At 32.4% G+C, this 15,797-nt stretch overlaps 1 protein-coding gene across 1 annotated transcript; it reads left to right on the top strand.

Annotated features, from left to right (window-relative positions):
• Positions 1–5,396: 5,396 nt before the first annotated feature.
• Positions 5,397–14,202, top strand: LOC112040644 (phosphoglucan phosphatase LSF1, chloroplastic). The gene is made up of 10 exons (XM_065779080.1): positions 5,397–5,892; positions 6,043–6,149; positions 6,867–7,296; positions 7,466–7,537; positions 7,719–7,840; positions 8,182–8,397; positions 9,504–9,609; positions 11,902–12,014; positions 12,907–13,051; positions 13,592–14,202. The coding sequence occupies exons 1-10, from the start codon at positions 5,536–5,538 to the stop codon at positions 13,709–13,711; spliced, it is 1,788 nt and encodes a 595-aa protein (XP_065635152.1). The 5' UTR covers positions 5,397–5,535; the 3' UTR covers positions 13,712–14,202.
• Positions 14,203–15,797: the final 1,595 nt, after the last annotated feature.

Below are 15,797 nucleotides of genomic sequence, written 5' to 3'. Positions count from 1 at the left end.
GTTAGTTAATGCGTGCAACTCTCAACAAGCTTCAATTACTAAATCAACCATACATTCAGCACATCAAATAGCAATTTCATAAAGTTTATCTAGCTATTTTACTCCTTTTAACACTTACCCATAACTGATTTTATCTTAGTCTATCATCTAAGAGCACATGCAAGCATAACAATGATTCAATTCATATTCAAGAAAATCAACAATTTATAAAAGCCAACACACCCATATACAAACAAATTCATATAACCATCACTTAAGTTTAAAATTGACAATAGACTAAAAGAATTATATTTTCTCTTACCCAAAGCACGGTTTTTGGAGTAATAGAGTGAGAATCACTCTAACTTTAAATTGAGAACAAAAGTTTGATAAGAATTAAAAGAAACATTTTTCCTTATTGCTGGACCCGTAGGTGTGAGAGGGAGAGAAGAGTTGAGAGCTTTTCTTTCTTTTGGTGTTGGTTATACTAATTGTTGGTAATATGCATGTACACAGTGAAAAATTAACGAATCTACTTCATTCGCAATTGATAACATGCACTGTGTAAGTTTCAGAATATAGAACAAGAGAGTGTATCTCGGTGCAGTGAATTTCAAAACTAAAGATCAGAAGTTCTCAAGAACACTTTTAATCTTTACTCCAATTCCACTAACGCCCAAGATGTGTGGTTTCTCAATCAGTTATATGTGTATGTTCTAAAGAGAATGAGAGAGTGTCCAACACTCACATACATACCATTTCATAAACTTGTTATGTATTACAAAATTTTGTATGTTTCTTTCTTAATAACTGATTATTTAATTGGGTTTGCATTTTGGGCATTTCCAATTGGGTTCTAGTATGTGGCTTGGAGTGGGACCAAAAGAGAACAAATAAGATACTAGCTCCAATGGGTCTTGGGCTTTTCTATCAACTCTTAACAAGTCCAAAGTTAACATTAATTATATTTAATACCACTATATAAATATAATTGCACTCTAGGCCTTATTAATAAATTATATCTTAAAACTTTATTGTACATGCAACCCCTTCATTAAATATTCGTAGTAATACAAAGTCATAAATGAAGACTATCATTTTGTAATTTACTACATCTTAATTATTGAGTACCCGGTTTAATCATTTTCAGTTATTCATTATATATTTATAAAATCCAATTTCATAAATATATACTTTAGTAATTTCTTACCAAAGTGGTTAGGCCTAACTTTCTGAATAACTGAACCCATTAAACTTATCTTAAGTGAATATTTTATATCTTCGTTAAGAGACTATGAATTCCATTTTGAGAATATATGTTCCATCAACACTAAATGTGGTTGCCCAATATACTGAGGTTTTGACCGTTATTTTAGATCTCACTCCTGATATATCAAAGCAACATACACTTCATGATCAAGTCTATTATTCTCTCAGAATTAAGAGTTTATGTAAATATAAGTCATGAAATTTATTATTCAATTGACAGTCGTTAGGAGAATAATAAATCTCACAGCGGTCTAGTTCAATATGTCTTAATTCTTAAAACATATCAACATATCAACTAGAAGTCTATACTTCCATGATCAAGACAAATCATTTTAGTTGATATGTTATAGTCTTCGCAGATGAAATGCCTAATTTCATCATCGACTACGAACTAAAATTCTGAGTTTATAAAGAACTTGTGACTTATATCTTTTGTGACTAAATCACATACTATGCATCTCATGGACTAAATGATAATATCCGAATATTCATTTTACCATTATTTTAGATAATAATAAAACAACTTTATTAATCAAAATATTAAGTCACACATAATGTCATACATAATATCATATAATAAGATTTAAGGGCATTAATCCTAACAGTTGGACCCATGGGTATGAAAGAGGAAGAGAGTTTCTTGAGTCTTCTAGTTGCTTTGAGAAAGTCAAAGAAGAGATGAGGTGTTGTCGTGTAAGAACAAAGGAAGAAGAAAGAGATAAGAACAAAAAAAAAAAAAAAAAAGGAATAGGGAAAGAAGAATAAGGGTTGAACCTTCTGGTGTAGCCAAGAAAAGATAAGGGAGAAAGTTTTGGGTGGGCACGTGTATGCATAAAGGAAAAAGGGCTGATGACTCACCCTTGTAAATTTTAAAAATTACTTACCACCCCACCCTCTTATAAGCTTATATTCTATAAAGACCCAAACTATAAAATAACTTGGCATATAAAACCTTATCTTAAATACTTAATAAAACACCAACAACTATATATCTAATAACTTAACCACTTAATATAATTTTGCACATGTTTAGTATATATTTATAATACAATTAGCCATTCAATTACTTATAATATTTACAATTCTTATTCAATAGCATTATAAAATAATATGTTTATTAAATACTTTTTTATTAATTATAGAAAGAAAGTGGCTTAAAATAATAATTAATCGTTCAAACACATAGTTTAATTATAAAGTTGGGTTGGGGTGTTACAAAATATCCATACATACTTCTCATATATCTTTGAACTTCATGTCTCATAAAATAATTATATATAAGATCCATATTCAACAAAGTATCTACACATAATTCGTATACGTATTATAAACACCATATCTCACAAAACATATATATTTTTTACCATCTTCATACATCTTAAAAGATACCAAACACTCTTTCAAGAACATATTACAAAAGCCTTTCTCATGGAAGATAATATCATTCATATTTGACTAATAACTAAAAGAGTATTACATGGGGAAAATTATTTAAGTGTATGATAAAAGGGATAAACTTAACCGACCTATGCACACGGCTGGACATATTCTCTCTCCCTCCAGTCACACTCATTTTTCTTCTTCAATTATGAAGTCACCATGAAATGACTCATAATATCATACTGTACGGTTGGACTCATTTTATCATGCTGCTGAAATATTATATGTCCACTGATGTTATAAGGCTAGAGCCACAAATTAGAAAGATAAGTCACTATATCTTTATTTCTATATTTACATTATTGAATATATTTTATTTTATTATCATTGTACTGATGTACTCTTATTATTATGCCACTTGAATGTTATCAGCTTACTTATGCTATACGACTAGATCCATGAATCATATAAAGAACGAAGTGGCGCTATACGGCTGGATTCAGAAACATAAAGGATAAGTTAATGTTTTCTCCATCTTTGAAATTACATTATTAAGTATATGTTAACTCATTATTATTGTACTGCTAGATGCAAGTTACTTCAATATTTTCTCACTATTTAATAAACATGGATTCACTAATGCTCCATTAATAAACACATATATTAATAAATTAAATCCATTTCACTGCTAAACATATATTATTTGGACATGAACCACCGCTAGACATATATTATTCGGATATAAACCACTGCTCGACATATATTATTTGGACATATACCACCGATGGACATATGTTATTTGGACATAAAACATTGTTGGATATACCTTATTTGGACATAGACCATTGCTGGACATACCTTATTATATTGGACATGAACTATACCACAGTTGGATATGGACTATTGGACTTATCCCATTGCTGGACATATGATACCTAATTAATTACTTTCTAATATTGGACATCACTCAATAAACATAATAATGATGTTTAACTAATTATTTAATCAAAGTTATTCAATTAAATATATTATTTATTTATTTCAACTATTATCATGATTCTAAGACTTTGGGCTTTATCTATTTTGTAGGCTTAAAAATGCACCGAAAGTCATTGGTCTATGCGACCCAATGTCGAGTTTCGGATTGGACTCCCTAAAACAAATCCAAGTCTAGCAAAGTCACACCTCTAGCGGAAGACACGTGGCTATGCGCAAAAAACCGCCTTTGACAACTTTTAGCAAAAAGATTTTAGTTTCAGTAAAATAAGCGGATTTCAAATGGACCCTTAATAGGGTATTATAAAGGATTTAACAATTTCTCTATTTTTTTTTTTTTTCATTTGACAATTCCTATACTAAAGGAATAGGTATTCAACACAAGGGATTTGAGTTGCATTTGGGGGTCTTTTAGTTAGAACAAAATTTAGATATAGGTCTGTTTGGAATCTGCTTATTTTGCTGAAATTGAAAACTTTTTATTAAAAGTATTGTAGTTAAAAATAAAAGTTAGTTGAAATAGTAAAGTTGAACCCATAAATAGTACCAAAAAGTGCAGTGGGGTTCATGAATAGTAACAAAAATAAGCTAAATAGTAAAATATACTGACTTTTTTAATTTGAAGTCAAACGCACACATAATTTCTTAGTTATGCCAATGGGCACTCTAATTTAGAAATTAAGTGTTGATTCAGGGATTTTGTCTTGTGCTCAAATACTTCACTCCAAGACTCAAGTTTTTGCATTTTTTCTCTTTCAAATGTTAGGTTTTAAGTTCAATACAATGTAATCTCATGAATTCCAATGACTTATTCAACAATAGATCAAGGCAACAAAAGAGGTTAAATGACTCAAAATGAAGTCAATCAATCATTCCTCGTTGCAAAGTTGCCAAGCAAATCACCTTAAATTAAAAGGCCTCAACTGTAGTTGAAATCCCATATGTAAATACTTATTGCTTTTGTTTAAGAATTGTCAAATGGGGGAAAAAAGAATAAGAAATTATTCAATATTGTGTAATACCCTGATGATTAACTGACATGATACTCTAATCCTAAGAAACAATGTCACTCGGTTAAAATAACTACATTTAACACGTGGGTGAGATAAGATAATCCGGTGAGAACAAAGTTTCTCTCCAAATTAGTTTGGAGAGAAACCTTACAAATTCATTATATATATTTATATTGAGTGTGAATTTTGAAAATCTAACCGATAGATTGTATGTTCTTATTACATCCTTAATGCTTACAAAATTTCAAGAAAATTAAAGATCAATTGCTATGTCATCAAATAAATGTTATAATTTCAAGTTTTTGTAATTTAAAGTTGTATATAAAAAATAAATTAATTGATCAAATAGTAAATAATATCCGATTTGAACATAATTTGATATACATGTTAAGAACATAAGAAACATAAAATTTAATGGTTAGATTTTCAAAATTCATACACAAAGAGAAAATATATGAGAAGTTTAAAGAGTTTCTCTCTAACCAGTTTTGAGAGAAACTTTGTTCATCTGATAATTGAATAATTTCTACCGGAAATTAGGCCATTGTTCCTTTATGTTTTGGTTTTAATCACCACCAATCAGCGGTTGCCACATCACAATAAGCTTTGCTTAATTCTTAAAAAAAAAAAAAAAAAAAAAGAAATATTGCCTTTGCTTCTTTTGGTTCGAGGTGTAAAAGTGCGTGAGATTGATAGGAAGAGCAAGCTAACAAACCCGTGTCGGGTGGGGGGGCAAGTGGCGTCTCCAACAAAGAGCCACGTGTACCTTCAATTTCTTACCCCAACTCTGTGTCTGTGTCTGTGGCTTTCTTTCTATCTTTTCTTTTTGGCTTTCCAAAATTCTCCATTCTCTTCCATTCTGTACTCCGTAGCTTCCAGCAAATCTTTAATCCCCAAAATGCCCTCTTCCCTGCAACTTCAATCCCCTACTTTCAGAGCTCTCCATCTCCATCGTCTTCCAGTGTCTTCGTTTTGGGGCAGTGATCTCTGCTCCTACAACACTGGAGGAGGAGTAGCTCTCAACCTCGATGCTGCTGCTCCTGCTAAACACAACAACAGGAAGAAGAAGAAAAAGGAGAACCTTCTTTGCTCCTATGGCGGAACCTTTAGGGTTTTCGCAATGTCCAACGCCTCCCCTCCTCCTTCGTTCAAGATGAACCTCAACGAATACATGGTCACTCTAGAGAAGCCACTCGGTATCCGATTCGCTCTCTCCGTCCACGGCAAAGTCTTCGTTCATGCTCTCAAGAAAGGGGTATTTCCGTCTTTTTCTTATATTCAGTACTTGCTCCTCCTTATAGTAGGAATTCATGTCATGATTGATTATGTGAAAGATTGAATAAATTAAGATTTAAGTAGTATTCGATTTATGATAATGATTTTTTGAATTTGGGGTTGTGGATAGAGTAATGCAGAGAAGTCAAGGATAATCATGGTGGGTGATACTTTGAAAAAGGCAGGGGATTCATCTGGGGGCAGGCTTATTGAGATCAAGGACTTCACTGATACACGGTATGCTCTGTTTTTAGTCATCTATCATATAAATTGGCTTTATATTAGAGTTATAGTTGATCAATTATCATAATTCTGATTTTTGCGATTGCAGTTTATTTAAATGCGCAAATTGTAGCTCTCGTGTATGTTTTTAATTTTTATTGCTCAGATTGACGATGAGAAATTGTTCCGTACACCCAGTGTACTATGCCTTTCTCATTCATAAAGGTTAGTCCTTTGTGCAAAACCCACAATTGGAACCCGCTCTTACGTGAGAAGAGGGTGTAGTACACATATAATATATACCGCATTTGAGGATAAATTGCTTACCTCGTCAGTGAGGATTGTTGTACAGTGCTCTGCAATGTGTTATTAATCTGAGTGAAGTTCTTTTACGACATAAAATATATATACACACGCACAACACATTTGATCATTGAATGAGCAAAACACCACTTAACAAAGCCTTTGTTACAGGGTGGCATGCCATTGTTGCATGTGATAAGTTCAATATCTGAGGCAAAGTTATTGTGGGTGGCATACTGAATAACTGCTTTGTACTAGATCTGTTTTCTGGCTAATGCATATATTTTCTTTCCTTCAATAACTGTGCAGTATTTTAGTGTCGAAGTTACCTTTATACATTGCAAAGTTACTTTATGAAGTAATTGTCAAAGATGTGTTCTGTTCATAAGTGTTTTTGTTTTTATTTTTTCCAGTCTTTGGTTTCCTCAGGAAGATGCTGAAAGAGTTATCAGGACCTTTTAGCCTGGTCCTTGAGAGGCCCTTCTCTCCATTTCCAATCCACCAACTGCATCTTATGGGTGATCTTGATGTACTATTTAATAGAGGTCGGGTTTCTGTTGCCAGCTGGAATAAGAGTATATTGGCATCAAATTTTCAAACATCTTCTGAAAGTACTGGGAATTCTGGGTTTGCCATGTTTTCCTCTAAGTTTCTAACATCCCAAGGATGGAAACTTTTGAATGATCAAAATGGACTTGCACAACCCATGAGTGAACTTGTTTGTATTTTTTCTGAGGAAGAGTCTGGAGATGGAGAATGGGCTCATGGGAACTTCCCACTTGAGGAATATGTTAAGGCACTGGATCGTTCTAAAGGGGAGCTATACTATAATCACTCCCTTGGCATGCGCTATAGTAAGGTGTGATGTTCAACAATTTTAAAACTCTATGCTCCTATTATATTTAAGAACTGTATACAGTTTATGCTATTAATTCATTCATATTGCTTCAATGTTATGCTTTGAAAGATAATTTAGTACAGCACTTATACTATGTTGTTAACTTTTTTGTTGTTGTTCATTTTGTTAGATTACAGAGCAGATATATGTGGGTTCATGTATTCAAACAGAAGCTGAGGTGGAGACTTTGTCAAATGTTGCTGTGAGTGCCACCTGTTTTAGCTGTATTGGAAGGAGATAGTGTTCATTGGGTCTACTTCCTGCAATTAATTTGCATTTGTGGATGATTATCGTGTTCATGAATGCTCTTTGAAAGGGGTCTTTGCCTATTCCCATTCCATGTCTCTCTTGTTACTATAACAGCTTTTGAATTTCTGCTTCAGGGAGTGACTGCTGTTCTAAATTTCCAAAGTAGAGTTGAAGCAGAAAATTGGGGAATCAATTCCAATTCAATCAACGAATCATGCCAAAGATCTAATATTCTCATGATCAACTATCCTATAAGGTAAGCAAAAGGTTCTATGGCATATCCTATCTTGAATAATAGAAGTTTCTTATATTAATGAAGTAATGCGTCTGTTATCAGTCTTATGATGCTGTGTGTGTACTTGTGGTAAAGTGTTTTCTGTAGTGATTTTGCTGAATCTTAATTGGCTAGATATTTTGGATTTGTTGATTGAGTTGTTGAGAATATTTACTTAAAAAAAAATTGTTGAGACTTGAGAATATTCTATATTTGGCTTGTTCTCTGGACATTTTGTTCTTATATGTAAATGATGCCAGACATTTGATGCTTCGATATATATTCTAATTATGGAATCATTTTTCCTTGGTTTTCTTTTGCAGGGAAGGAGACTCTTTTGATATGAGGAAGAAGTTACCATTTTGCGTGGGACTTCTACTACGCTTGTTGAAAAAGAACCATCGTGTTTTTGTTACTTGTACTACTGGTTTTGATCGATCTCCAGCTTGTGTGATTGCATACCTGCATTGGATGACAGATACTTCCCTTCATGCAGCTTATAATTTTGTCACTGGGTTACATATTTGCAGGCCTGACAGGTTCCTCACTGACCCTCCTTTATTTTGGTACTTTATTGTTGGTGATGCTAAGGAGCATTTGATCAAGATATGCATCTCAACTTTAAAGATCCTAAGTTATGATTTATGAATAACAATCTCAAGTATTTTAGCCATAATCCTTGTGTTAGCTGCTTAGCTATGACTTAAAAACTCTTATTGGACAGGATTGACTGTTAGCTAAGGTTCTTAGTCGTCTGTCATTAATTTTATATATATTATTTCTAAAAACTCATATATATATGTATGTGTATGTATGTATGCACACTGTAGCCTGTTTTTAGTTAGACTTCTTATGTTAACTATAACCAAAGTATTGGTATATTTCTTCCACCCAAAATGGAATGGAAAACAAAAAAAAAAAAAGAACAAAGATTGCATAATTAGTATTACGACAAATTATCCATTTAGATTTGATGATTTGATCAATATTTTAGACAGTTTCTTCAAATGAGAAAATGCATGCCAATAAATATATAAGAAAGGAAGGTGGCAAGTGGTAAGGTATTTTAGAGAGAGAGAGAGATGCTTGAATAACTTTGGCAAGCATTGTTTAATCTTCCAATTGTAAATACTAACTGCCATAGCAACAATGAAATTTTTTTCATAGCTTCAATTTACGCACATCTAGTACTTGTATAAAATCAATGTTAAAGTGAAGTCTAGGATCCGAAACCTGAGGAACCATAAGTCAGAGTGAGCATCTACTTCGTATATGTATGAAGCATGTCTTTAATCTATGGTGTGTCATTCATGCTCTACTGCTGCTTTAAATTATCTTTTTCTTTAGCTTGACAAAGCATCTAAAGCAGATATTTTTGCAGACCAGCAATTGCTTGGGCAACATGGGATCTTATAGCTATGGTAGAAAAAGGTGAACATGATGGTCCTGGAACCCATGCTGTGACTCAATGTTAAAGTGAAGTCTAGGATCCGAAACCTGAGGAACCATAAGTCAGAGTGAGCATCTACTTCGTATATGTATGAAGCATGTCTTTAATCTATGGTGTGTCATTCATGCTCTACTGCTGCTTTAAATTATCATTTTCTTTAGCTTGACAAAGCATCTAAAGCAGATATTTTTGCAGACCAGCAATTGCTTGGGCAACATGGGATCTTATAGCTATGGTAGAAAAAGGTGAACATGATGGTCCTGGAACCCATGCTGTGACTTTCATATGGAATGGGCAAGAGGTGAGTGACAATTTCAGTTTCATCTTCACTGTACTTTTCTTTTGATTTTTTATCACCTAAAATGAAGAAAAAGTTTCACATTTTCTCTTTCTTGAAACTTTGTTCTTTAGGAATAGGCCAATACTCATAATGTATTTGATTATTTCCTCTTATGAATGAAATTATTTTACTTATCTATATATTACTAAAAGCTGAAGCGTAGCATTTAATGTTGCTACGCTCAGGTTGAGCCACATCAGCTGCCATGTCATTACAATTCTTTTTCTTGAATTTGTCCTACAATTTAAAATAAGTTTTCTTAAATTTAAAAATACTAATAAAAAGAAAATAATTCCCAACCCTTTGTCTTCTACGGTTAAAATTCTAGATGACAACCCTTTGTCTTCCACGGTTACAATTTTAAATAGCAACCCTTTGTGTTCAACAGTTATAATCTCAAACGGCAACCCTTCAGCTTCCTAACACTAGACTTTGGCTTTCTAACTCCTTCATCTCTTCCTCTCCTCACACTATATTAATACTGAAAAGTTAGATGATTCAGTTTAGGTATCTCTAAATCTTAGTTGCTCTTGACCTCTATTCTTGTAGTTGCCTTCATAATAGTTCAATATAAGGATTAGATTAATAGTGTTTTTTCTTTTTTAGATTTTTTTTTTCTTTTTTAATTTTGTTACTACCTCTTTTGTGTTGTAGGTCAGATATGAGTTTATATGTATTTAGGTTGGGTATTTGTATTGATAGATGATTGTTTGTTTCTATGTTTAAAATTGATTTTTATTTTTTATTTTTTTATTTTTATAATGTTTGAGACAGTAACATTATTGGTTTATATTGTGCAATCCATGTGATAGAGTTTTTGTAGTATTCGTGTGATAGAGTTTTAGTAGTTAGAAAATTGAATGATAGAGTTTTAGTGCTATTGTGCTTGCAGAAATTCAATTAAATGATGTAATCCATGCCTAAAGAAATTCAATTTGCTAACTACTAAAATACCTTAGCAAATTGAATTATAGAGTTTAAAATTCAATACCATACTCAGAACACGATACTTCTCCATTTTTCTTGGTCTCCTCATTTAAGTGAATCCCTCCTTCATCATTGAAATCGATTTAAAATTCCTTCTATTAGCTTTGATTGTACTCTTGGCTATATCATAAAAGACCGTTTTTTTTATATAATCTTTTTATGGTAATTATCGTTATTTTTGTTCTATGTTGCATCTTCATCATTATCACAAGTTTAAGATAGAGATTACCCTCATCAATAGCTGTTGTGTCTTCTTCATTGCCAAACTTGATCATCTTGACAAACCTTTTATTTATCTTATTGTACCACATGTATTTATTTACTTTTGGATTCTACTTGATTGTAAGATTTTTATGTCTTTTGATATAAATTAACTAGCTGGTATGCTAGCCAAACCACTTGCTTCTTCATTTTTTTTTTAATCTTTTACTTTGCCTCCAACATTATCGTAATTGGTTGTCTCTTTAAAGGCATTTTCTGTCTCCATCGATATATATATATATATATATATTGTTTTGTAGGATCCAAGCCAGAAAGAGTTTAAGATGCTTGCTATGTTGTTCTCTCAAATTTTTTACAGCATGAACAACTTGCGGTATTTTATATCAATAGTTGTTTGAGAACTTTAGAATATGAAAAGTTTTAGGTTAAGTGGGTAACAACTTTAATTTTGTTAATTTTTGCTTTCTAAATTACTAATAGTAATTTATCATGTTAAATTGGTAGTTTATTTGTATATTAATCAACTACAATGTTGTAATGTTTTTTAATTTTTTTTCTTCTAATTTGTGAGGTTTAATTCAAATAATTTTGAATCAGTCCTCTAAAATCAAATTCAATACAAAAGAAATTTTGTTAGGGACTCTGTAAGGCTAAGGGGAGCTTGAAGATAATATAAATTTTGACCTTAATTATATAATATACTTATATTGTGAGCTTTAGTGGCTGCAAGTAGTATTGTAGTAACTTAGATATGAAACTCTAGATACAACACAAACAGCTAAGGATAATGACATTTACTAATATTTGTCTTTTAATTTAAATAGTATTCTGCATAACTGCTTTGCATTCATTAGATTTCATTTTTAGTAATTTTCCCGTGCATCGCACGGGTTAGCGACTAGTATATATAAAGAGTGATTCTGTGAAAGAAGTTTAAACCATTTTAGTTTTTGAACCATTATATGAGCTGTAAATAGATTCAGTTATGACACACAGGGTTTTGATGGTTGCTTGTTGTGTGTCCACTTTGTCTCTTCATTACAGGGAGAGGATGTAAATTTGGTAGGTGATTTTACTGGAAATTGGAAAGAACCAATTAAAGCAATCCACAAGGGTGGATCTAGATATGAAGTTGAAGTTAGACTCTCACAAGGAAAGTAAGTGTCAAGCTTCCTGTTCTTTCTCTTAATTATTTGTGAGGATTTAGAATACAAGATTTCCAATCAATCTGCCATATTGCATCTTTGCTGATGTTGTGGCTCAAGAAGTTTATGCATTTTAGTTCCTATATATTGGAACTTCTATAGTTATCTAAGAAGAAGTGAAGCTTCCTGTTCTTTCTCTTAATTATTTGAGAGTATTTAGAATACAAGATTTCTAATCAATCTGTGCCATATTGCATCTTTGCTGATGTTGCGTCTCAAGAAAAGTTTATGCATTGTAGTTCCTATATCTTGGAACTGCTGTAGTTACCTAAAAAAGAGAACCTGTATTGTATATAATTGACTGGGACTAAACAATTTTCAAATCCTGAAAGAGAGAAAAAGTTACAGTTCAGTAGTATAAAGTAACTAAATGCTCAAATTGTATGTTGTTAAACATAATAATAAGAAATAATGCCAAGAGCCTTGCAACTCAATTGTCACTTCTTAATTTTTCCAACGGAGAAGTCTAGGATTCATATCCCCCCTCCCCCAACTATCCAAAAAAGAGAGGAAAAAAAAAAAAAAAAATCTAGCTTAAATGGGAGCTTGGCTTCTGGCCACTTTCTTCGATGCATAATTCTTTAGATATTTCTCCCCTTATCTTTGTTAAAAATGTGGTCTCATATAAGATTTATATGATAGTAAAATGTAAAATTCTGCAAGTTAGAAATCTATGTCACAATCTATTAGCACAGTTGTGATTCATTTGTGGACGTTCTAACCTTTTAGAACACCATGCAATAATTTAACTTGTATTCCACACCTGGAGGAATATATATATTCTTGGTAAATATAATTGTGCTTTCTGTCTATTGTGATTTAACTTGTATTCCACACACTGAAGGTACTACTACAAGTTTATCATTAATGGGCAATGGAGACATTCAACTTCTTCACCTGCAGAAAGGGATGGAAGTGGCAATCTTAACAATGTAATTGTGATTGGTGATATTGCGAGTGTCAGGCCTTCTGTTCAACAACAAAAGAAGGTTTGCACGCTTAGTCTTGTGACATTTTGCATGTATGAACTTGAAATGTCTGTCATCTCTTTCGTTTGCTGCACATTCAAATACCAGAGATTCATCATTTGTTGTGGTAACCTCTCATGTTCAATACTCTGTAGGGTTGCAATGTAGCTGTGATGAAGAAGCATTATGCATAAAGACTCAGTTTACAGTATAATTGTGTTCTTTCCTTTTGTTTCACCTTGTATTTTACTGAAAATCAAAGTTTATGCATTCAGCAGAAAAGAAATCAAAGTTTATGTACATAAAACTGCTATGTTTTTGTTAAAAACTTGTTTGTTGTGTCACGTGCTTCGCTGCTTGGCTTAACTTGTTCCCGTTTAACGGTGGTGGCATTGCCCTTAAAAGGATTATTCATATTTCAAAAAACAATAAATGATAACTTATTTATTTTGGGGAAAGTTGTATTATCTTTGCTTTTGCCACATCATTATCAAATTATTAATGCTCTTACTTCTGGGGTTGTATCTTTGTTCTAATGATGGCTTTCCTCTGATGTTTTAGGATGTGAATGTTGTGAGGGTGATTGAGAGGCCTCTGACAGAAAATGAACGGTTTATGCTGGCAAAAGCAGCTCGGTGTGTTGCATTCTCCATTTGTCCAATCAGACTAGCTCCCAAGTAGTTGGGCATACAGTACCCTAGGCGGCGGTATGGCTGTTAAATTCTCTGATACTGTGGCGTTACTACCAGCCCTTTTTGGGACATTGATTATCATTTATTGGTTCTACATTCTCTAGTCATCCTCTTTTTGGCTGAGTTCTCAAGGTATTCTCTTTCAGACTTGAAATTATCGCGCAGTTACTTTATGAAGTTGTGGGCCAAAAAAAGATGCATATTCATAAATGTCGAACCTGTTGTAATTAGTGAGGCCAACTTTCTGGTGTCTTTCGCTCCTACCGAGAGAAAATGAAGTCATACCATATCCACGGAATATAACTAGAGTGTATTTATACAATGTCAGCCCGATTCTATGATTATTTCTGTTGTTGTTGATGGCTCCCCAAGGAACAGCTTGCATATTACCCAAAAGAACCTTTTATTCTGTTTGATGTTGAATCGTTTGGATTTTAGACCATACACATATATATTACTCAAGGTTTCAGATTTTTATACTGTCTTTGGCGTAATAGGTAATCAATTCTGTTCTACCAGGGAAAATGAAAGATGCTAAAACAGTAAAACAACGAAGCCTTAGTTTCAAAATCTTAGGGCCAGTTATGGATTCTCAACAAATTAGTTTTTTTTTTTTTTTTGAGAAACCTTAACAAATTAGTTATGGTTGGTTATATGTATTATTTTCCTTCATTTTATTCTATCTCAAATCATATTAAGGGAAAATGAAAGATTTTACTCCCCAAAAAAAAACGACTACTATGGGTGAATCATTCATAATTCATGATGCCAAAAATCATATTTTAGACATGGCTATGCGAGTGTGATTAAATGAAATGTGGTTGTCACTCCATGGCATTTCACAACTTCACATCCTCAAATGAACATATAAAAGTGATAAAACTTTTGGATGATGAAGCATGAATTGTCCCATAAAGTCCTCAAAATTCATTTAGTTATTGCAACACCATGAACAATGCGTTCCCTATAGATGATTGGACCATATTAGGAGACTATAGTTGTATCTGAGAAGTTAAGCATAAAAACCATGTTGCTATGGACTTGTTCTGGGCTAGTTAGATTGTAAACAATATCTAGTTAACTGGACCAAAAATGAAAAAAAGAAGCAGCGACGCTGTTCTCGAAGTGCATTAAGCCTTATTAAACCTATATCGTTGGTGGGTTTTTTGTCCTTGGGCCATTCCATAAAAATGACAATGAGATGACCACAATTCTTCTGAACATGTGAAAATTTCTATTCGTGGTCCTTTTAACTTGAGTTTTGCTCGGATATAAAGAGAAATGTTGAGATAAAAATTTTTTTAAGATCCTTTTCATAACATGCTGAGGATTCTATTAGTGCATCACTTTTTTGTATTATTGACATTGTTTTTATTATACACTAGTCGCAGACCCGTGTGTTGCATATGATAATATTTTTAGGATGATTTTAGTAAATTTATTTTTTACATTTTAAACTAATTTAATACATAATAATGTATTTCATAATCATATTTTTATTTATTATAGAAACAATCACAAATGTAATATATATATATATATGTAAGGACTCAATTTGAATTGAATGTTGGGTTTTCCGCCCAACAAGCCCAAACAATACATTTATAGAGAGTGGGCTGACAGGTTTAGGTGCTGGCCGTTGATCACCAAGCCCAAACTTGTCTTTAAAAATGGCTAAGTATTTTCTTACAAATGAGGGAATGCTCCTCGGCCTGTGGCCGAGGAGGTCTTTTCTTCCCCCCCCCCCCCTCGATTGATGATAAAGAAAGAGAATTCTTGTATATAAATTTTGAAAATTATTATTTTTAGTTAAAAAAAAAACTTTTCAAATCCAATTGTATCTACGGTACAATCAAAAACACCAAAAAACTTATTAAAAAAATCAACAAACATTACAATTCAAAAAAAAAAAAAAAAGGAAAAATAAAAATCACATCAAAGTCAAACTTCTTCTTTCGAATATGTAAAACATTTCAAGCGTGATGTGATCAAGCCAAATATCCAATGCATAATCATATCCAAAATTTTTAATAAGATTTTGAAGTGACGCAATAGAAATATGTCATTATTCCCAA

The sequence above is a fragment of the Quercus suber genome, unplaced genomic scaffold (assembly GCF_002906115.3).
Source record: "Quercus suber isolate HL8 unplaced genomic scaffold, Cork oak 2.0 scaffold_198, whole genome shotgun sequence".
NCBI lineage: Eukaryota > Viridiplantae > Streptophyta > Magnoliopsida > Fagales > Fagaceae > Quercus > Quercus suber.
Note: the sequence above shows the minus strand (reverse complement) of the source record. Positions and strands in the feature narration are given on the sequence as shown.